This window comes from Lates calcarifer, linkage group LG14 (genome assembly GCF_001640805.2).
Source record: "Lates calcarifer isolate ASB-BC8 linkage group LG14, TLL_Latcal_v3, whole genome shotgun sequence".
Lineage (NCBI taxonomy): Eukaryota > Metazoa > Chordata > Actinopteri > Centropomidae > Lates > Lates calcarifer.
This window is the reverse complement of record NC_066846.1, coordinates 2,058,668-2,081,754: the sequence shown is the minus strand read 5'-3', so window position 1 is coordinate 2,081,754 and position 23,087 is coordinate 2,058,668. Positions and strand designations below refer to the sequence as shown.

Genomic DNA, 23,087 nt, shown 5'->3' with positions numbered 1-23,087 from the left:
TGGAAACAGCCCTCATCAATGTCACTAATCACACCCATCTTCCATAACAAAGCTCTCATAGTAAATATTAAAGACGATAAATTATGTAATAAATGGAGACTTGCGATATACACACTGCATTGACAAGTCAACACACCTATTTTTTTTAACAATATTTGAAGTACATACCCAGACACACAGAAGGGTAAAAGCTAACATCATTACAAAAAAAAAAAAAAAAAATCGTGGCAATATTTACTTTAATATTTATGACATGGAAAAGGGAATGTTTTAAGGTAACATGAACTAGATATGTTATAAAGAAGCTGCTAGTAGTTAGCAAGTAACAATTAAGTCTTTGTTCTATTGGCTAAAGCTAGCCAATGAATATAGTAAGTAGTGTATGTTGAAGTGCTACCACTGGAATCTAACACTTTAGAACAATGCAAATAATTGCTGATTAGTTTGGCATTACCTCAAATTTAATGTATGGCTCCTACTGTTCCTACCTAACGGCAAACGGCAGATAGAAGCTAAAGTGCTGGATGTTTTTCTCAGGAGGTGGTGGAGACCAAAACAGAGCTTCAGGAGGAATGAATATTGGACTTATTGGAATACTGGCATTTGTAGTGGTGAACAGAAATATGATATTTCTCTGCATCTGCTTGATGTTCCTGTGGGCAGGTGTTTCCTAACACATTAATGTATCCATAAACTTTTGGCAGCTTGAGCTCCTCTGCCCTCTACTGGTCAAAAATTATAAATGCTGCTAAAAAAGGACACTTTTTTTCAACTAGTCTAACCTTAAGAATAGTTTAAAGAGGTTGGGACTGATAAAAGAAGAAGAGTAAGGACATAGTCTACTACATACACACACATGTTGCAAATCTGTCCTTGTTGATTTAGTTGAAGGAGCACATTCTATTCCTAGCTGTCAGGACGGGATAACAGTATCTCTGTTTACTAGCAACTGCACCTCTCCCATTGGAGCTGGCTCTGTTTGTGTGCGTGTGATTCTGATATTAAAAGCTCCTCAGGGTTGCCTTGTGCACATTAGTCCATGAACACACTCACAATGTTATAAATTACAACAACACTTCAATGAACAACCAATAATCATTACAACCACACCCCCCACACATTGAGCCAAATAAAAAATGCTTGGTAGTGAGAGGTTTTAACCCCACAGCAATATTAATGATATAATGACAGAGCTTTCATGGAGTGTATAAATAGCCCATTCTAATTCATTATCCTCAAGCTGACATAATGGGAACTGCAGTAAGTCCTGATATATTCACCACATTCACCTTCCCTGTGTTTCCATCACCTTGATTACCATTATGATCAATGTCAGCTGACCTGAATACAGCAGAGCAAAGCCCTGGAAGACAACTTGGTTGGAAACAACCCTAGGCTGTTTCCAACCAATCACAGCTGTCCCTGTGGACCTATTAGCATACAGTCCATCAGTGCAGGACCTGGAGGATTATTTGTTTCAGCTAAATTTAGATAGGCATGTATGAGGGGGAGTTTTCATGTACCATACAACTAAATTACATATGTTTATGACAAGACAAAAAAAAATTAATGCATTTCACAGCTATTCAAAACTTAAGTTTCAAGTATATTTTTACATTATCTGAAGACAGAGAAACTCAACTGGGACTAGCTGATCAGAGTGAAAATTCTAAAGGAATAACATACAACTTGTGTTTACCACTTTTTAACTCATAGGTCGGAAGATATAATAGGCACTTTACAGCTCAGTGTGAGAACGGGTCAAAGGTCACAGGTCAAGATGTAGAGTTCTTCAGAATAGACCATGTCTAAAAACAGAATATGGGTTGGATGTGTCTTAGAAAAGGTGGAAGGGTTTCACAAAGTTACACAAACATGACACAGGCAACAGAACAGACCAGAACTGTCCAGAGAGTCAGCTGATTTCACAGTCAGTGAGGAAGTGTTGAAGATGGTAAAGTGAAAGTGACATTCAGCACAGAGATGAGGGCCTGGCAAACTCTACAAGAGATCTACAGTATATTGCATTCTGCCCTAAAAGAGGTAGTGAGATGCTTTCAAAATCAGACATACTCTGGGATGTCCCAAAGCCAAAATCATCCCAATGTACTGCATTTTCTCTAAAACAGTCCCTGAATGCACCATGAAAACCACTGAGCATCGACTGCTCAAATGACTAAATGAAGCAGTGTCACTGCACTTCTATTTCACTCCAATTCTACCTGGGAGGAGTAAGTAGTGCAAATTTAGATCTGTTCAACTGCATTCACTGTGTAAAATACAGTGCATGATGATGACACATTCATTCAGGTGGCTGCTGGTGTGAAGGGGAGCTTTGGAGCTTTTTGGGCGGTAGCATGTCTTTCAGGTGGTGCCGGCATGCAGCAAAAGAATGAGCAGAGAACTGAAGGCTTAAGTACACAGCACAGTGGCAGACTCAAGTTTGGCTTCATTCGTTTAAAGTAAAAAAAACTGTCACATTGTTGTATTAAATCCTGCACTGCCCATCTTTGTTTCTCTATCACCAGGGATGCACAGCAGTTTATTACTGTAATAATCCAGTCACGTGTTTTTCACTCAGTATGAGAGACAGGATAACTGTGTTAGAGAGAGAGTGCCCAGTCAGGACACCGATGGCAAATGGTCAATCTGTCTGACTTCACCTCACACGCATGCAAACACTCTCGCTGTTTGTCCACATCAGTAACGAAGTTCAGCTCTGTCTCTCACGCTGCTTTGTGACATCGCCGTCATCTGTCTTTGTGTTTCTCCTCACATCTTCTCTCTTTCATCTTCTCGGATAATAAGACGCTCAGCTGGAACCTGTGCTGCCAGAGGTCACTGCAGGCTGACAGGTCGCCACCTCCTCCTCCTACACACAGGCCAATTACAGCTGTCTGGACCTACCTGTGCCAGTCAGCAGGGTTACATCAGGTAAAGTATACACAACTTTTTCAGTACTACAAGGTGGTGGAATGTGATATAAGGATATTTTGACAGAAACCTCATTTAGACGCAAACAAAATTTTGTCGCCCCACTGACATATATTTTTATACTTTGCTGTAGGAAAAGCGAGACATTAAGACTCAGCATCAGACTACATAAGTGATATATTTTTGCTGTGTGTTCCCAGAAGCAGCACAGAAGCAGTGGCACGCTGCTAAAGTCATTACATCGCTTTTCAAATTAGCCACAAGAGTCCACATGCTGCTGTGCGAGGATACTTTAGGAACAAAAATGTCACACTGGCCTTTAAAGGGAGAGCAGAAGAAGCACCACCCCACCCCGTCACACACACACACATTTACACACAAACACACACACACATACAATCTCAAACCCTAAACACCTGAGTGATTTGTTTATACCTGTTAGCACCTAATGCGAGGTACAGAACGGTACTGATTCTTAGAACAGTATCCAACGTAGGGTATACAGTTTTCTTTAAAAAAAAAAAAAGAAAGAAAGAAAAATGTATCACCTCTATGCAAAGTTAGCTAAAGTGAACAACTACAAAATGCACGCCAGTTGAAGGAGTTCTTCAGTGACAGCTTACAAAGAACTCTGTCACCGAGATTGTGACCATTATAAAAATAACTCAAGATTTAAAAGCAACACCTGACATTGACTTCTGAATGTATCAAAGTTTTTTGTTTTTTTTTTAAAAGGTTACTCAAAACCTTCTAATCTGTACAAATTTCCTAAAATACCCCAAAAAGAGCACCTCAGGAGCGTCCCAGTTGCCTGAAATTGCACTGTCAGTGCTGCACCTGCCAGTGTAAGCTCTTACCAATACCAAAGGAGGCTGCACAGGAAAATGCTCCACACAGTAGTAGTCAGGTGAAGGATTTTGGTCCAGGTTAGACTGGCTCCCAGCTGTCCTCAGGCCCTTGTCCGAGCCGCACACCTTACACATGGCTGCGTTGCCCATGATGCAAGATACATAAGTCTATCCCATCAGAACATAAAGAAATCTAAGTGATCATGTAACATGTCTGATAATCCACTCCCTGTCCCTGCTTCCCCTACCCTCCCCCTAAAAACCTAAGGGCTACCATCCATGGGGGGTGACTCCCCCAGTCCCAGCAAAACCTCACTTCCCTTTGGCCTCAGCAGAGCTCCTGTCCCTGTTCTCCACTTGACTGGACTTGTGTCCTGATACTATACTGGCAACACAGTGCTAGCTCTTCCTCATTGCTAATACCAACACCCCGACCATTGACTAACATCTCCCCCCACCCCACCACCTCCCATCCCGGCTATTTTTACACCCACCAGCCTAGCTATGCATGCAGAGAGAGAGAGGGTGGTCGGCACAGGGCGGCAGGGACGGGAGGGGGGAGGGGGTATCACAGACACTGAGCATGGGCAGATATTAGGCCAATATGGGCCAATATTTTGTGCTCATATGCAAGGGTTTGTCAAATTAAACACATGTGCTCCAAATCCAGAATTTATTATTATATTATTATGATTGTTATAATTTTTTGTTTGAAGGTATAGGTCCACTTACAAACTTTTCCAGGACATATCACATGGTTTTGGTCATAGGGACGCATCTATTGACATGAGCTCAGTGGCTGTTATGAAATTATCCACAGCATTTTAAGCACTTCTCATCTGTGTTGGGTTAAATTTTTGATCTTGAAAACAGTAGTAATCAATCCCAATCCTTGATGAAGACAGTATGACATTGTTAAAAGCTCCAGAAAAAGCTACTAAGTGGACTTTGAGTAGGAGACTGCTTTGTCAACACTGATTTCTATTGAAAACAGATTTGACTCTACTCTGTGTTTAGGATTTAGTCATGGGCAGAATGACTTGATCTCCTCCAGGGACCATGTCCAAGTTGTTTTTGGTTTGTCTTTCAGTGGCAAAGACAACTACTACTTAACAATTGCCACAATGGGTGGCACAACTTTGTGATGTAGCTTCTAGTCTTTGGAGTTTCTAGCAATTTGTGCATTTGTTTCACCTTGTTGCTGCTGGCCTGTAATAAAAATGTCACTCCTGACTGTGTAAAGTTAACATAAGTATGAGTTTTACATAAGTGAATTGGCACGGCATTGGCCTGAACAGGTGCAACCCTACAAACCTGACCAATGATTCCCAATATACAAAGTAAAGAAACCAGTAAAGAAATGTCAGTCTAACCCTAATACATATACATGTGCTGGAAAATAAAACTGGTAAATAATACTGTCAGTGTGTGTTCCCCTGCTGATGCCATGTCAAGTGTGTGTAGTGGCTCCTTTAAGGTTACATATACAACCAGTGTAACCTGCTTCCATATGACCTTTTCCTAAATGTCTTCACCCACACTGAAAACTAAGCCCTGGTTTTTAGTGCATGCTTGCTGGACACATGCTACAGTGCTGCTCTGTCTTTAAGGGGACCTGTGTCTTTAGCAAGAACATGACAGGGGGAAACACAGAGTACTTGTCACTTTCTTGCATTAAACCCTGGACATTGGCACCAGAGGTTATATAATTACATCTACAAATGTAGTAATGAACACTGGTGGTTATCATGTGAGTTGACCCCTACTGGTGACTGGATACTAGCAGCATGCCAAGCTTCTCACATTAACCCAGCCCACACAGTGACTTTTCTTTACTGTTATCACTAGGCCTCGTGTCATGGACTGTTTAATAGAAGTAGGCACCATGTTTTGCTAACACAGATGTGTGTCAGACTGTAGCCCAGAGCTGTATTGATTCTGCTGGACTAAATGCAAATTAAAGTCACACAGACCTTTTCATTGCAATTGATTGGTTCTCGGAATTAATAGTATGCTGTTTAATAGAAGCTTCAGACATCAGGTTCCTATCATTCTTACATCTCAGTGTCCATCTCATCCAAGCTCAGCTGTATGTTTGTACTCATTCTGTATGCATGTGTGTGTCCTTGTCTGTTGACATCAGGGAGGTAAATGTCCCCATTCTCTTTGCAGTCTTCTAGGTCATGACTCACACAATCCTCTTACTGTTGAAAATATCACCCAAACAATTCTCATTCACTGAATATGTTAGCGTAGGGAGAAAGACTTCCTCATTGTTGAGGGCGTCACGGAAACCACATGAAAAAGCAGCTTTGGAGTTTTCTATGAATGAATGAATATAAACTGAGTAAGCAAACACGGGATCATCACAGTTACCATATCTGACAATATTACACTATGCCTTTTGAGAAAAATGTTTGATGAGTAGGACTGAAAACCATTTAAACATACCCACCAAGCAACTCTGAAACTAAGCAATGTACAAACACAGAGTAAGTAAAGGGATTTAAACCAGTAGTAGTAGTAGTCCAGTTAAAAGAATATTAAAGATAAGCAATAACCAAAGCATTATTTCTTTCTACAGCGGGAGTTTCCAGGACCTCATTTGGCATGATGACACACACACACACACACACACACACACACACAAACGCAGACTCACAAGGTGAAAACAATATGAGCCCCACTATGGCAGCTGGTAAAAATGTAATCTTGCACACTAAATCCTAAATAATTATATATATTATATAATACTGACAATATCACAAATTAAGCCTGTTTGCCTTACAATCAGCACCAAGAACTGCAATTTTGGTTTTGTACTCAAACTTATTCAACCAGCAAATTAGACTGCTGGAGGTCATTTAGTGCTTGCAGATGAACAGTTGTATGTCATCTGCATAGCTTTGAAACTAAGTAGTTATATGTATCTAAAGTTAGCTAATATATGCCACCATTAGCTACCTGACATACTAGACGAAGTAATGCCATAACAGCAAAACCCATCAAGTACAACAAACTGTATTATTGCTGATGAGAAAATGAAATTTAAGAAAAATTTAAGTTTAAGGACCAATCCTTGCTCACTTACAGATGTACACATGTTTATGCTAAATGCTGGCATAATGACAGTTTAGCAAACACACACATACCATTTCAGTTCAGTATAGCTCCATCGCTAGCCAAAGCACGCACAATTAGATGTAGCCGTCCACTGTTCTGTCACCTTACAGGCCTTCTTAGTTTCATTAACCTTCTCCTGGATGTAATTTACTTAATGTCTTGCCCAATCTTCTCACTAAAGAGCAGTCGTCTGCCAACCCATTCATCCAATTAGGGCAGCCAATAGATGAGGCCATGGGTGTGTTTGTATGTGTGTGGTTTATAGAGACAAAGGTCAATCCTGGCTCTGTGCAAGTAGACCGCAGCATTCCCTCAACTCATGAAGTTTAAATACGAAAGTCACTATTCTTCTGTATTGACAATGCCTACAGACATCTCTCCTCCATCTGGTCCCATACAGACAGCCCCCCTGCTCCATGCTCTCTCTGTGAGGTGGTAATCCACTGGGCGGGGCAGGCGTTGACAACAAATGCTTTTAATCTGTGCTTGACCATATGGCTCGCTGGCTGCAGGAGGGAGGGGGTTGTTAGGTAAAGCCACTTGTGATGATGAGTGTGTGTATGGAAGGTGTATGAAGGGGTTTACTAGGGAGAGGAAAGGGAGAAGAGATGTTTTCATTTGAAAGTTTAGGGGGTTGTACTGTAGCAGCTAAATGCTAACAGGGCACTCCTACCAGCTAAGAGCTGAAGCTTAAACCTGGACTACAGCAGAAATCAGATATAATGTAGGGAGCAAAAAGAAAGTACAGTCCATGTAATAGACACATGTAATGCAGCAGGGGGTGCAGTAAATCATCCAAGCAAACACAAATCTGGGATTTAATATTTAACATATTTCAAGCACATTACTGCTACATGTAGACAAATATTAATCAGTATTTAACATATAAGAACACTAAGTCTCAATTAGAGATTTATCCAGCCATAATATATATAAATCTCTACAGGCTCCACTATAACACAACTGCTATGGAGAAAAGAAAACATGAATTATAGAAGTTGGAGGCCAGGTTGCTATGGAAACACAGAATTAGAAAAGGTTTAGGCATGGATTTTTCTTTAGCTACAGAAAATGGCTTCTTTTGTGTCAAACCTCAGTAACTGATAGATCTGACTGTTATAAAGTGCAGGGTGACAGGAGAATGATGTGTTAGATCTCTCTATTTTCCCAAATATAGCACTGACCGGTTGAATTGAGAATAGAATTGAACAGGCGTCCCTGAAGAGGTTACAGATCTGGTAAAAAGCTTATGAGACCCCATATGAATTCTTGTTATCTCTATTCTGCCCTGTTCTTCTGTCATGATTACATCTCAATATGCAAATAGGTGACTGAGAAACATGATGTGTCCTAGGTCAAGGGAAGCAATTCAAAATACTCTCAAAGGACCCCTACAATGTGCTAATCGTGACAGACTGAGACTGGTGAAAGCAACCATGGGCTACTTTTTATTGCTTTGTAACTGGGCTAACATTATCCATACTGTGAGAAGGTAATCAGAGCCAGTGGAAGAACCTATCTGGCACATGACTATTGTCTTGCAAATTGCAGGGATCCCTTGAGAATCAGACGATTCTGTATGGGCTCTACTTACATTTCCTTTGCAGGTTATGGGCTCATTTGTAGCTTTTTGACAGGCAACCCTTAGAACAGGGAAAGCCAGAGTGATCTTTCAACATGTTGGAGGGATTTCCTGCTTAGAAATGTAGTCGAACTGTACAGATGTCATTTGCGCTTGGCTGAGATATGAACACAGTGCAAGCTTGACTAATTGTATGTGTGATTAAGACCAGCAGTAACAGTGCCTTACTCCTTATCAAGATAAATTATCTAAATACAGCTTGCATGTTAACATTGGGTGGAAACTGAGTCTAAAATTCTGTTGTCTTTGTTGGTTAAGTTAGAGTTAGGTTTAGTCCAAGTTCAGTCTCATGTCATTCTAGACAAGTCACAAGTCCTTTAGGGTGAGTCTGAATCATATCAAGACAATGGTTTCTGGTCTCCAACTAACGGCTTTATGAAGCCAAAATATCCCTGATATGTGTGCTGCCATCTTGTGCTGGTGATGTCTTTTGGAACCAGAGCCTGCACAGTAGTGATCAGGCAGTAGAGCCAAGGTATTGAGGTCCCACTAATACACCTGCCAAACTCAATTACCAAAACCAAATTTAGCAGAAAAAAAAGCAGTTGAACATACATCAGCATGATCATCATGACTGAAATCATCTTTAGAAAAAGTTTATTTGACTTGTAGTTTGTCAGTTTGACCCATGGCCCGTGGGGTTTATGACCTATACTGCAGCCAGCCACCAGGGGGCCATCAGATGTTTTGGCTTCACTGGCATGTTGTCCATCTTTATGTACAGCCATTGGTCAAACCACAGAAAACTGGTGCAACATTATTTGGATGGTACTGGATGGTATGATGGGCCAGATGTTGGAGAATTAAACAATAGTTGTCATCCTGTGGCCTCTGTAAAGCCTGTGTGTCCAATCAGAGATGATTGAAGGGGACTCCCTGCTGAGGAACAACACAGCTGCTCGCCTCAGACACTGACTGGGTTTCCAGCTGACCTACTCCAACCCTACACATATCATGTATAACACATATACATACTGTACATACGTCAAACAGATTTGCATAGTGATTCAGTATTTAGAGTGTCATTCATATCACACATGACTTATGTTCATGATGATAACAGCACTAAAAATACCAAAATCTTTTATTAATATTTTTTTTTTCTTCTTAGTGGTTTTCTCAGAATCAGTAACATCTTTTACATCATTTTACAGTTTATTTTTTTTAATCATGATGGTGTCCCAGTTTCTCCACTGGATCATTAAATGTTCACCCTATTTTCTCTTATAAATAACAGACACACCAAGAGAAGAGGACATATAATAATAATAACAAACTGTTGAATTATTAAAATGTCAGTCAACTAAAATTTCTTTTGGGGCATTTTTATGCCTTCATTTGACCGGAGACATTAGAGAGATGATAGGAAATTAGAGGAGACAGATGGGGAGTGACATGTAACACAAGTCAATATTTTTTGTCAATCCACTGATTTTACATGAGTTTGAGAGTTAGCAGGGTCTAATAAAATGCTATCACTTGCATTGTGGGAAGTGTAGGATCTAGCGTTTTTGGAGCTTGACACAAACAGTCAGGATATCTTGGCCTCAGCTAATAGCTCATTCAAGAAAAAGTTGATTTAAAATTACTTCATTTAGATTAGAAATGTGAATGTGAAACATACTGCTTTGATGGCATCACTCATTTAGATGTTTCCTTCATTCAACCTCAAATGACAAAAAATGACTTTACACAATAGAAAATTCCTGCAGGTTGTGCTGAGTGATGCACGCATATGATTCTCAGAGCTTGACAAATATTCTTCACGGACCGTATAAAGATGCAAAGTACAGAAAAATAAATTAAGTCTTTTTTTCAAGTGTACTGTTGTCAGCTGTCTTTAAGAGGCTCTCTGTTGCTCTGAAGGACAAACACTGAGCAATCAGAAAGCACACACACACACACACACACACACACTAGGTAGTGATGCTGGTGCCTGGACTGGATCCAGTGGGGCAAATTAATCTCAGTGAGCCTCTACCCCAGCTCTGTTTAATTGAATTGGTGTAGCTACAACAATGTTTTAAGCCTCACAGCCTTAGCATGGCATCACAAAAAAGAACACATAGAGGAGAAGCTGGTGTGTGGAGGGATGAAGAACCTGCCTAAAATAGCAGGTTAAACACCCACAGAGCTGTGTGAGAGATGAGAAGAAGAAGAAGGAATATCTAGACAGAGCAATGATGCAGATGGAGATGAACATGAACACGTGTAAGCTAACACACACACAGAGTCTCCTGGTAGTAACAGTAATATCACACCTCTTGGCACCACCTCGCTGTGCCTGGAGTTCAGACTCAGTCTTGACATTAAATTCAAATTATCGCCTCTCACTCCACCACTCGGCTGGCTCTTCTTCCTTTTTGTTCACTTAACTGCTTCACTCCATCCATGCTGTTTTCCATCCGTTCTCTCATTTGTTTCCATAAAATTCCACTACTCTTGGGTATCTCTTTATACTTAAGGCTGCACTAATGAATAATTTTATATAGACAATGGGACAAATGTGACGAGAAAGATGTCACTTGAAGAGACAAAGCCATACCAGCCCTCAGCTCCACAGAGGTTTTCAGCTTCTTTTAACCCATTGCTTTGGTTCAGTCCCATTGCTCTCATCAACCTTTCTTCCAGCAGCAGCAGCAGCTATTTTCATAGCTATTTTCAGCTCTGATAAACCCACTGTGCACTACCTGTCCAGCACTAAATGGCAGATACATTAAGAGTGTCAAGTGACAGGATATGAAAATATCAACCAAAGAAAAGATGACAAGGCAAATGAAGCTGCAGTTAACTCTTAGCATATTTTGTAGTGAATTTTTTTTTCTACTGATACATTATTGACATTTTGTATCACTTTTGCAGATTGATATAAGTGTCATAAATGCTTTGACTGATGAGGATTTATGGCAGTATTTGATGAGTATTTCATACCAGCAAGCTCTCCCAGAAACTGAGGTACAAGCTGCAAACCTTTCTCTCCACCTAATTTTCATTTGTTGTCCCATCTGCTTCCAGATGTTAAAAACGTGCCCTGAATATACTGTATCCGCACAAGACAGAAGTCAGTAAAAGGGCACAGACAAGACTAGAAACCACAATCATTCTTATGAACACAAGAACTCTAACAATTATTTGGTACACAGCAGAAGCCCGTAGAGACAATGTTTCTCTCAGTGAGACATAAATCTCAGAAACAGATACCTCAGATATCTGCTGTACTATAGCCACAGATGGCTCTGATGCCCAACGTTAAAGGCCAAATTCCCAAAAAGTGACTGAAGTCAATTAAAAACTAAAGTAGCTAAATCTTGACTTCTGTGAAAAGATGTTGAGTCAGATAGCGTTTTTTCCAGGAGGAGTTCTCTCTTAGACTAAGCTTCTTTGGGTTATCTTTCCCCCTTGCATAACTAAGCCACACAATCATCTGCTATACTGCACCGCACTTCCAACTTTGGACCACATCAGTGTGACGACAGCACCCGACACGCCCCCGCTGGTGTCGGGTCAGATCAAACCAGATCGTTAGAAATGCATTTACAAATAATAGAGATGTTTCATTTAGGAGAAAGCCAAAACCACAGCAGTTGGATCATCACAGAACGCTGAACCTTCAAGAATAACCAAACAACCAACTGCTGTTTCAACATCCATGACTAATACTGCCATAATACAGTGCTATTAACCACTCTGTCTCTGCACTTCCAGGGTAGACCCTGCTGTTACTCTCTATAGTGGATTCTCCCTCTCTTGGTTGCCATGGCGATAGGATTGGTATCTCTCCTGAGCTGCAGTGTCCCATAGTGCCACAGCAACCAGATTATAAATGCTCTAATCCAGGATTTTGCCAATCCCAGTTCAGCATCAAACAGTGGTGCATGCTCAACGTCCATGTACCATCAGTGGGGTGTGTGTCTGTGTGTGTGTGTGTGTGTGTGTGTGTGTGTGTGTGTGTGTGTGTGTGTGTGGCTGAAGTGATGATTTTGATGTGGGGGGGCATCGTGGAGCTGCAGTGAAGACATTTCTCACTTTAGAATAAAAGAGGTCATTATAGTTAGCAAATGTTTGTCTCCTGCAGCACCAAACCAGGAGAAGATCTTTGTTGGTCAGTGACATAAATTAGTTGTGTTTTGAGATGAGGGGAAAGTTTCAGGTTTTTGGTTTATCTCAGTGGAAGTGATATAAATACATAAAAATCAAGTTATTATTTCATATATTATTATGTGCACTTCCAGTACATTTGACGATAAGGATAAAGGAAACTATGATCTTGCAAAAAGTTCATACTGTAGTAGAAAGACTGAAATACAGTAACAGACTGTGAACACAGACACAGAGTGTACAAACATTCTGCCTAATAATCCAGCAGATCAGAAGATAGATCCATAGATAGATGGAGAGGAGGTGAGAGGGGGGGGGGGGGTGGGAGAGGCAGAGATTAACATCTCCACCACAAACATTTCTCCCTAAATTGCATCAGATGAGCATCCAGCTGTGGCCCAGAGATTAGATGTAAAAACAAACAGGAGAGTGGCTTTGCCAGCAGGACAGCTAAATAATGTAATGCCCCTGGGGCTTGCACCAAGGGCTGGTAGAAAAAAAGCATGCTTTTTGCCAAATTTTTATATCCACTATAATGTTAGTCCATAGGAAGGTATTAACCCAAACTCCCTCCAAAGTAACTTTTGCAATCAGATTCCACACTAATGTCCTATGGAGAGCCAAAGCAGCGTGCCATAACCCTGGTTTTCCACCAAGGAAATGCAGGCATTTACAGGAGGTAGAAGTTCTGAGTGTTGCACTGTAGAAAACGTGTTTCTGGTGGTCCCAGAGTTATAGTATGTGGCATTAAGGCTTCAGTATGCTGCAAATGAACTAGGCTCTGCCACTGTTGAGGAACCCTGCTACTGATAGTGGACACAAAAGATCATGTGACACACACCAAAAAAAAGACTCACCTGATTATTACAAAATGAACAGCTGTAAATAGATGAATACATTTTTCCATTCACATGTGAGTGGCATTTGAAACGTACATTTCAGCATTAGACACAGTTGGAACAGAGTGTACAGTTTCACTAATTAATCTATGGTTTCAACCTCGTCTAAAGGCAAAAGAGTGAGATATGGTTGCACTGAAACATGGCTAAAAAAAAAACCTTGCAGAGTTTTGTGGTTGCTTCTCACTGACTACCAAATATGTCTCGTATTATGTGTCTCTTAGTTACACACATAAAAAAAGTGATGAAAGTTAAGACTTAAAAAAAGAGAAACTGCCATCCAAGATTTCAGTTAAAATGAAAATGTTGTGATTCTACAATATTGAAAATCTGTGTAAAACACTGGCAGCTTCAGCCCAAAATAATCAGTATCAACTAAGGCAACAGCAATGACTGAATTTGGAGAGTTTTAGTCATTTTGTCCATGATGGTGCAGATGCAACTGTGGGTTAGAAGTCCCTAATAATGCCCACTGACCCACAGAAGTAGGACAAAGCTTTTCTTAGCTACCTTGATTCTATTGAACTTGTTTTTATATCTGCTGTTGTTAAATGGTTTCCACTTTTAGAAGCTCCATTTTCTCAGACATACAGTATGTGAGTACAAAGTCCCATCCAGCACTCCAGGCTACGAGAAATGATTAATTACAGTAAATACAAAAAGTACAGATTCTGCATGAAGTGATCCTGGCTGTCAGTGTTTGATGTGTATGTTCCTCTCAGTCAGTGCTGCCCACATACTAGAAAGGTGTGTAGTGACAGAGTACCCACTCGGACAATCAAATGTGTTCTTATGAGTCACACAGAGTCAGTCACATGTACAGTATGATAGTGCTGGTCAAACAGTTTCAACCAAATTATCCGTCCATTTCCGTCCCACTTTTAAATGTCTCTGGAGTAAATATTGTACGGAAAAACATCAGGAATCACTCTTACATTTCAATTTGCACCACAAACTGTACATCCAGCTTAATAACAGAAACAGCTCTAAATAATGTTCCAGCTGAGGTCCATTTACTCGACAACTAATACTTTGAAAAGGTTAAGACTGAAATGCACTGTGTCAAACACAAAAGGCCATAAAAACAACCATGACGAAAATGGCAAATGGATTAGCACTGCATCGGGGCCCTACAGAGGATTAGTGTGAGACCATCAATCTCTCTGTCGCTGTTATATTTTAGAGATAGAGACAGAAAGAAAAAGAAAGAGCCAGAGAACAGAAAGATCAGGGCAGGAAAGATTAAGGGGGTAATTATGTAATCGTTCAGTTTATTTCAATTAGGCTCTGGCAGGAGATGCAGAACAACTCCTCTGGGTGAGTTGATCAAGTAATTAAGTATGAAATGTGAGAGCCAAACAAGTTTGTGAGATAAGTTTTGAGTCAGCTGGCACTGTAGTCAAGGCAACTGCCTCTGTGTGAGAAGCTACGTTCTCTCTGCAGTCATAAATACTGTGTCTTGAGATACTGTGGACTGCAGATGGTGGAATACTTGCTTCACTGTCACGCAGGTTTTTGATTCTTTTTCTTGTTGGCCGCAGTGATACAAACACTGATTTGTTATCCTGTATATTTGTATCTGTTTATCATTCACAGCCCACATTTTAATTGACATTCCACCATTATCCATACTGGGTTAAAGGGCAAATGCTTACATGCAAATTATCACCAGCCTCTACAGTCTTAAATAGTGCTGCTATAGAAAAATAAAAAAACCGTACTCTTGCTAGGGTAAGGTCAGCTGAAATAGGACTGGGTTTAATACCTTTAGCCCAAGTCAGACTGGATTCTGATTCTGGGGCAGATGGGGTCATTTTAACATTACCTGTGATTTTAATCCTGTGTGCATATGTGGGTAATTTTTCACCCTCACCCGATGAATAATTACAGCTGCAATTGGCAGCTATTTTCTTCTTGTGTTCAAAACAAGTGCATCTTTGCATTTTTTTTTTCCTCCATCTTTCTGACTGAACTCAAATTCCTTATGGATTCCTTACTGTTGAGATACGTTACTTTTAAAGTGGAACTTTGTAACAGCTGAACAGCGACCACTGTGGCTACAAGTAGCAATTACAAGATGGTACCACACTAAAAAGACAACATCATTAGGTGTCCTGACTCCGAGTGAGTTTCATGGAACTACAAGTAAGAAACAACAAACATGTTATGTTACGCTAATGTTATTCTCATGACATGTCATGATTCCTGTTATGTTGGCCATTCTCTGTCTGATGTTATACTCCACTGCTGAAGGAGACAGAGACACTGGGATACATTTGCTTTGGTTGAGTTCAGGACAGATAAAAGGTGAATGCGTATTTCACAGCTGAGCAGCGCCCTGCTCTACTGCAGATGTAGACAGCAAAGAGAGAGAATGGGGGGAAACAGAGAGGAAAGGCATATCAAGGGAGGGAGTCTGACAGGGAACACGTCTTAGAGAAAGAGTTAACAATTCAAGAGAGTCAAAGAGGGTGAAGGGTTGCCTGCTTGCAGCCTTTCTGGGTGTAATTTACCTGTGAGAGAGATGGGTGCACTTGTCAGGATTGCACTGCAGTCCTTAAGCAAGTACAAGGCAACAGAGATCTCACTGGAGGAGTTAAAACCTAATTGGAAGGCAAAAAGCTGGGTCCTACTTCAGATCAGCGTGATAACATGAAGCTTGTGAGGTGAATAATAATAAACAGAGAGAGACTAGGTTTGAACAGCAGGCGAATCAAACTAGGTATATCTGCAATGGCTGCACATATTAGAGTGACAAAAATACCACAGGAATGGTTACACCTTTTGAATACCGGAGTCCTAAGAGACTACATGAGCTCACATGGAACATACTCACTACAACTATTACATACAACTGCATCACACACAACTGTGCACACGTGTTAGCTAAATTAAACAGTCAAGCTAACAGTCAAGCTATATTGTTACATTGTAGCTCAATTCTGTAACATTGTAACCTATATTTAAAATGACTTGATTCTAATTTGAGATGACTGTAACACAGTGAATTAGCTTGTCTTTAGCCATGGCATCTGCTCCAAAAACTTGGTTAAATGGAACAATAACAGTATTAGCTTGTTAACAAGCAAAGCAGGCTAATTTAACAAGGCAGCTAATTTACTCAACTAGCTAGTTTGAGTGCAAATCAAGTTTAAGTTACCAATAAATGACATAATAAGTCAGCTATCAACGGAAAATCCAGTTTAAAGAATGGGCAGGACTTAACTAAGTCTGTTCTGTTTCAATAATCAAGTGGTGGTTAAGGGGCTAGAGGTGCACTTGCAGCTGCTATACCACATAAATCTTGGTGATGTTTATAGAAAGAAATAAAGTGAAATTTAACCGTGGGTTTGGCACTTCTACTATTTAGGGAGTTTTCTGTTTTTTCTGTGTCTGACACTGTGGAGAATTTCTTTGATTTGATAAGATTTTTCTCCTCATGTGAAACCATACCTCAGCAGTCTTTACAACGGGTTAATATGCTAGAAGGACAGAGAATAGTATATTTTCTGCAGTCCAGTATGGTGCCTGTTAGATGCTGCAGCATCAACTGCACACATTTGATTTTAAAGAGACCTGTCCTTGGATACAGACCCAATCTAAAATGCAGTCAACCTGAAGAGGCCCAAACACAGGGACAACACAAATGCTGGCGGCAGCATGATTAAGCATGACCAATAAATGAGCAGTCAGAGTTGAAAAGAGCAGCAATGCATGTCTTTTCCTACACTGTTCAAATTTTCCATCTGCCTTGAAAAAAGCAACTTTATGTATGCTAAGATAAATACAGTCTTTGTCAATGTACAGTTAGACTACTGCAGAGATTTTGCCATTAGAGTAATTAGGTTACCGGCAGGGCAGTGTTGCAAAGACATATGTTTGTCTCCATGGGAAATAATGAGTGTTCAGTTACAAGAAGGTGTCTACTAATGTGACATAGTACAATATACTAGTCAAAGTATACTGTACTTCAGTAATGACTTCATTTAGAGCCCAGAGGTAGAGTTGAGAGGTTGACGATATTACACATTTACATACACTCGGCCAAACGCATTAATCCATTGTATTCTCCTGACATCACAGATTAGGGCGTGGCCAAGGGGGCAACATGCTTAAACATTTAAATCCTCAAGAAATATCGAACAGCCGCACTTTTCTGCACTCTGTGCCTCTGTGTTGAATTACTCTTTAATGTGCCTGCAGACTAATGAAAACTCTGCAACATCTGCTACATCTTGTTGACTGCCAGTACAGCACATAAAACAACAAAAGGGTTTCATCAAGATATACTGACACGCGAGGCTGGCAGTGTGCGCCAAATTAATCCCCTCCCTCAGGATACGATTTTATATTGAGAGAAAGATAGATTCATGCACACAACATAAATGTAATTTTAAGTTCCTAACTCACCGTGGGTGCCTATTAAATCTCTAGTGTTTAATGGTACCACAGCCCCTACAGTGATTTATGTACCTTACTGAGTGACTGGCAAAGTGGTGAACTGTACACACACACATGCTGAGACGAGTAGTGAGCTGCATGAGAGAGCATGTTACCAATTTCCCTGCTATGTTCTGTCCACTGCTGTTGTGATTCCTCTATGGAATGAGCGAATGGCCCGTTTATGGCTTTAACCTGACAAGTTTTATTTATTTATGTAAGAATGTTTCCGTGCTGCTTTTTAAAGTGCGCTCCTCATAGTGTTTCCTCATTCAGAGGGCTCTCCCCTGTACGCTGGAGATGTTGCCCTACATGTTACTGACTTTCAGAAGTTACTGTACATCCTCTCAAACCACTCAGAGACAGAGACAGTTTGTGGTCAAAGGTTGCATTTACTGAAAAACACTGCTCCCTACAAGCTCCATCTGCTGTGTGGACAAAGTAAACCCTGCACTGTTTTCTGTGGAGAAGCTAAATGTTAAGGTTGGGTTCAGGTCAAGAATGAGGATGGACATAGCATCCAAATACATGGTCATACTAGTGTTTTCAAATAGTAGCCCAGTAGCGGCTAGCATGAAAAACCAGTCCCTAATATAATGAAAAACATCAAGGAGGATGGAATTCCCTTCACAATTATATGCACAGGTCTGTAACAGATTCATGTCATGCTTGTTTGTCTTTCTAACACAAATATCGTCCCAGTCTCTTCCACTTGACTTCTAATTTGTCGTTTTTTTGCTGCAAGTGTGTAAAATAAAAGAGTACCAGGAATGGGGGGGGGATTATGCTCTTTGAGCTGCTGACAGGCTTGTGCAATATCTGTTTGGGAAATGTTGGCCGCGATTCATTAAGGGAAGCTTAACAGCAATCAAAAAAAATGGCAAAAAGGAAAACTCAGAGCAGCGGAGTGGTGAGGATGTCACGAGTCTGTTGTGACGCTGATGGAATCACTGCTGTGGAGATCTACGTTATAGTTATTTTATCAACAGGTAAATATGGTAGTGTGAGTATGCATTAACAGAACAGAAATTACAAGGGGAGCAGACTGGAAAACAGAGGAGCTGCTCGCTAAACTACCACTACATTTACTAATTCTATTAAGGCTACAGAAGCTCTGCAGTTATTTCAAACTAGCTTCCACAATAATTATACCACCATACATCACTGTACAGCAGTAGAGTGAAAATCCTCCACTATTGCAGATGAAGGAGTTAAAGACTTGGGTCACCAGATGCTCCCTCAGCATGTAATGGATGTTTGCTGCATTCAAACTGACGCACTATGTTTAGGATGCATTTTCTCTGCTTTGTTATATAATTGGCGATGCTAGCACAACTCTACATCCATGCTGACGTATTTGGCAAGAAATCCAATATTACAACTAAAATGTGGTTTTCTTAACAACATGCTTCAGCCATGCATGGTCCAGGCCGAGCCCTCTGATACCCATTAAGTGCTATTTACACAGGGTTAATTGTTTTCCAGCAGGAGCTGACCGCTGGTGATAGTAGTGCGATTTGACAGCAGTGTGCGTGTCACTGTGATGTAAATGCCTACCCCCGAGGCACTTGCTGGACAATCCACCAAATTGAATCTATTAATCACTTTTAGGTGTGTGTGTATATGTGTGTGTTGAGACTCAACGAGAGAGAGAGAGAGAGGAGAGAGAGAGAGAGAGAGAGAGAGAGAGAGGAGAGAGAGAGAGGGGGCGCAGCAATAATCCCATGTGATAATCTGCTTCGCAGTTCAGTCAATAATAACAGCAGTGAGGGGCGGAGGGGACAGGGAAAACACTACACAGCTACACAGCAGCTCTTCACCCACACGGCCACAAAGGTCATGACTAGGCTTCAGCTTTGAAAGATGCTATTTTGATGCCAAGTGATGGTCTGTATCAGAACGATTACCATCACAGAGGGGAGAAGATGGACAGTAAAAGGCCATCTTCACACGTAAGATGCAACATAACAGATCTGAAACTGAATAATGTTCCCATTTGTACTTCTATCATTCTCTATTTCCCTTTCATACACTGCTAGCATGATTCAAGCTGACACTCTTTAATAGCATCTCCTTAAAATATGATTATTTTCCTTTTCATAACACAAGGTGCAATGTGACAGGATAATCCATTCACTCTATAAAGACTTTCTTATGTCATCCTTCATTCTGCTTTGAAAATCTGCCTGCATGTACTGAATCAAGCTGACACTCCTTATTGATAGTAGAAGTATATCTGTTATTTCTTCTGTTAGTTCTGGATTCTGATTGGTTGGAAAGTATTAACTTCTGTTAACCACACAGCTCAACCTGACACCTATGTTATAAATGAGTGCGACAATAATTAAACTGTAGGGTTTAAGACAAACCGGCCTTCACATAACTTTCCTCATGGTGCAATCAAAAATCTGTGTGTATCCAGTGTCAGTGTGTCATGTGCAGTCAAAAAAAAATCATGAACCACAGTAATCCTGAACACAATCATGTGCACAAATATACTCCCTGAAATGGGGTTTTGGGAATAAATCCTTCACAATAAAAATCACTGAGCATGAAGATAGCATATCTCAGCAGCACACCTGACTAATGAAACCACAGCCTGAGCTTTTTGTGTTTGATGAGAGAATGCCGACACTATCCATGAGCAAACAGAGTGAACGTAACACTGCACAGCCTAGCAGTGCACCAGAGACTGATATGCGTAGGTACATCTATAGGGAGACAGAGAGAGTATTTGTTGGTATTTAATTGTACATAGAGTGTTGTGATGGTGCCCGACCCAGGTGGAGAGACAGGAGCACTGATGGAGAGTGACTGATGAGTCGTACAATGGTCGTTTATTATACTAGGTAGGTACATGATGACAGACTGAGGAGTGGAATGAAGGATGGACTGAGGAAGATCCTTCAGCAGTGTACAAGATGAGATGAGGACAAGCAGGGACAGCAGCAGGGATCAAGCAGAGTGCAATCATTATGGCCATGTTTTGCTGGAATCACAGCTTACTGTGATTTGTGCCTCGTGCGGTTTTGTGAGTGACAATGGACCGATGACACTGAGCGTGGAACGCAGTCTGATGCTTTGGATCTTTGGTTTTCATTCCATCTAAACACAAGTGTTGCCATTACTAAATCCTTTAACACTCCTTTGCCTTTGACCGTGCGACTGAATCACTGGGTGATGATGAGAGTGAAGGTGGAAATAATCAAGATGAAGATATAGGTAGTGTTGGATGATTCCTGCCCCGCAAACTCTTCCGCAGAGCTCAATAATAGACTCTGATAAAGTCTTCTTCAGTCAGTAAAGGTGATGTGACACTTAGATGATGGTGATGTGGAGGGATGACTGGAAGCGGGATGAAGTAACCACTAAAACACTGATTGGTCACATAAAGCAGGAAGGGATGAATAGGTGGGTGATCCCAGTGAATCTGCCCGGTACCTTGCGCTTGCGTTCAGCCCTTTCCCGGGAACGCCTCCTCCTCTCTCTGGCTTTCTCCAGAGCCTTCAGATCCGGAGGCTGGTCCATCTCGGACCTGGCCTTCTTAATGTGGGCCGCGGCGTGAGCCATGGCTGCCCTCTCACCGTTCCCGCACGAAGAAAACTAAAGCTTTTAGATCACTTTCAGAAGTCCTCACAGGAGAGAGGTATGTCATCCAAAGGAAACAAGCCCCCACCTCACCAGGTGACTTTCTCTTTGTGCCCAAGGACAAACAGTCACAAGATGATGAACGTGGGAAGAGAACAGAGGTAGCTCTGATGTCCTCCAGTCCTCTAACCCACCAGCTCTCTTCACCCATGCAGAGAGTGTGAGTGTCTGTTGCAAGCCTCCCTCCCTGCTGCCTGGATAACAGCATCTGAGACAGGGATAGAAAGAGAGGAGGGGTGGGCCAGTACACGCCACCAAGAGGTAAGCTAGAAGACCAATAGAAAGGCAGAGAAGCCAGAAAGAGACAGGGAGGCAGGAAGGCAGCTCCACCCCTCCCTTTTACCGCTCAGGCTGCAGAGGTAGCAGCAGATGCTATGGGAACCTGGGAAGCCTCTGATTTGGACTCTCAAAATACGTGACTTCCCACTCATCAGGCACCAGAGGGGGGAGGTTGGGGGTAGAGGGAGTGTGTGTGGGGATTATAGAAAACAGGGTGAGGGAGGAGTTACGGGAAATGACATGAGGGAGGGGATACAGGACACGGAAGCATCAGTGTCCTTTGGAAAAAAGAGCAAGGAAGGTACCAACTTTACTGAAGTCAGAGGGGGTAAAAACTTTGACTGTAGTCAGTATCTTTACCCAGATCAACCTCCCCTATTAGCAAGTCTGAAATGGTTCAGTCTGCCTTTGTGACTGGGAGATTTCACAGCTCCAGAGCAAACACACACACACACACAAACACACACTCAATAACATACAAGTCAGTTTATTCTCAAGCACACATTTACATTTTTTTTAGCTTGTGGTCATGAAAATGGTGAGACTGCATACGACCTACAGAATGCAGGAAGAAAGGTGCAGCTTTCATTGCATATTTGCCTTCACGTCAGCTATACTGTGTCTAGATTTCATGACACAGTAAAGGCACAGCAGTTACAGCGTGACCTGAAAGCAAATGTTCCACAACCTCCTACACTTGTACATAATATAGCCTATAAGGCAGAACAGTGGAAGTGATGCTGCTGTGCATCAGTTCACATGATCCCTGTCCATGGTGCTGAAATCACAGTGCAGCCCATGTATTAAGAGCCACTGAAGGGCAGCAAAGACATCCAGTCAAAGATATCCAGCACTATTAGTCAGTATACGCAGTGCTAAACATTCTTGGTCAAGAGGCATTATAGAGACATGCTGTGGTAATGCATTCAATGTCATCATTAGCATCAATGTCTCAGTTCAGGCAGCTTTTAAGAAAGCCAGCTATCATCTATTCATGTGAATCACACGTTAACACTCACACATGAAGTAAACTACATACTACTGTTGGTATCAGTCCAAAATAATGCTCCTTAATCTATAAAATCCTCGTCCTTGCTTAAGACTGTGAAGACACTGACTGCAGTGTTTATCGTTTCCAAGGCCTCACCCTTTTTGCTTTTTGATACCATGGCACCA

At 41.2% G+C, this 23,087-nt stretch overlaps 1 protein-coding gene across 1 annotated transcript in view; it reads right to left on the bottom strand.

Moving 5' to 3' along the window:
- LOC108882077 (ankyrin-2) overlaps window positions 1-21,894 on the bottom strand; it is a 93,626-nt gene extending 71,732 nt beyond the window's left edge. Inside the window, 1 exon segment of the mRNA XM_051075720.1 lies at window positions 21,426-21,894. Coding sequence (XP_050931677.1) covers window positions 21,426-21,554 — 129 coding nt within the window. The 5' untranslated portion in view covers window positions 21,555-21,894.
- Between the last annotated feature and the right edge of the window lie 1,193 nt (window positions 21,895-23,087).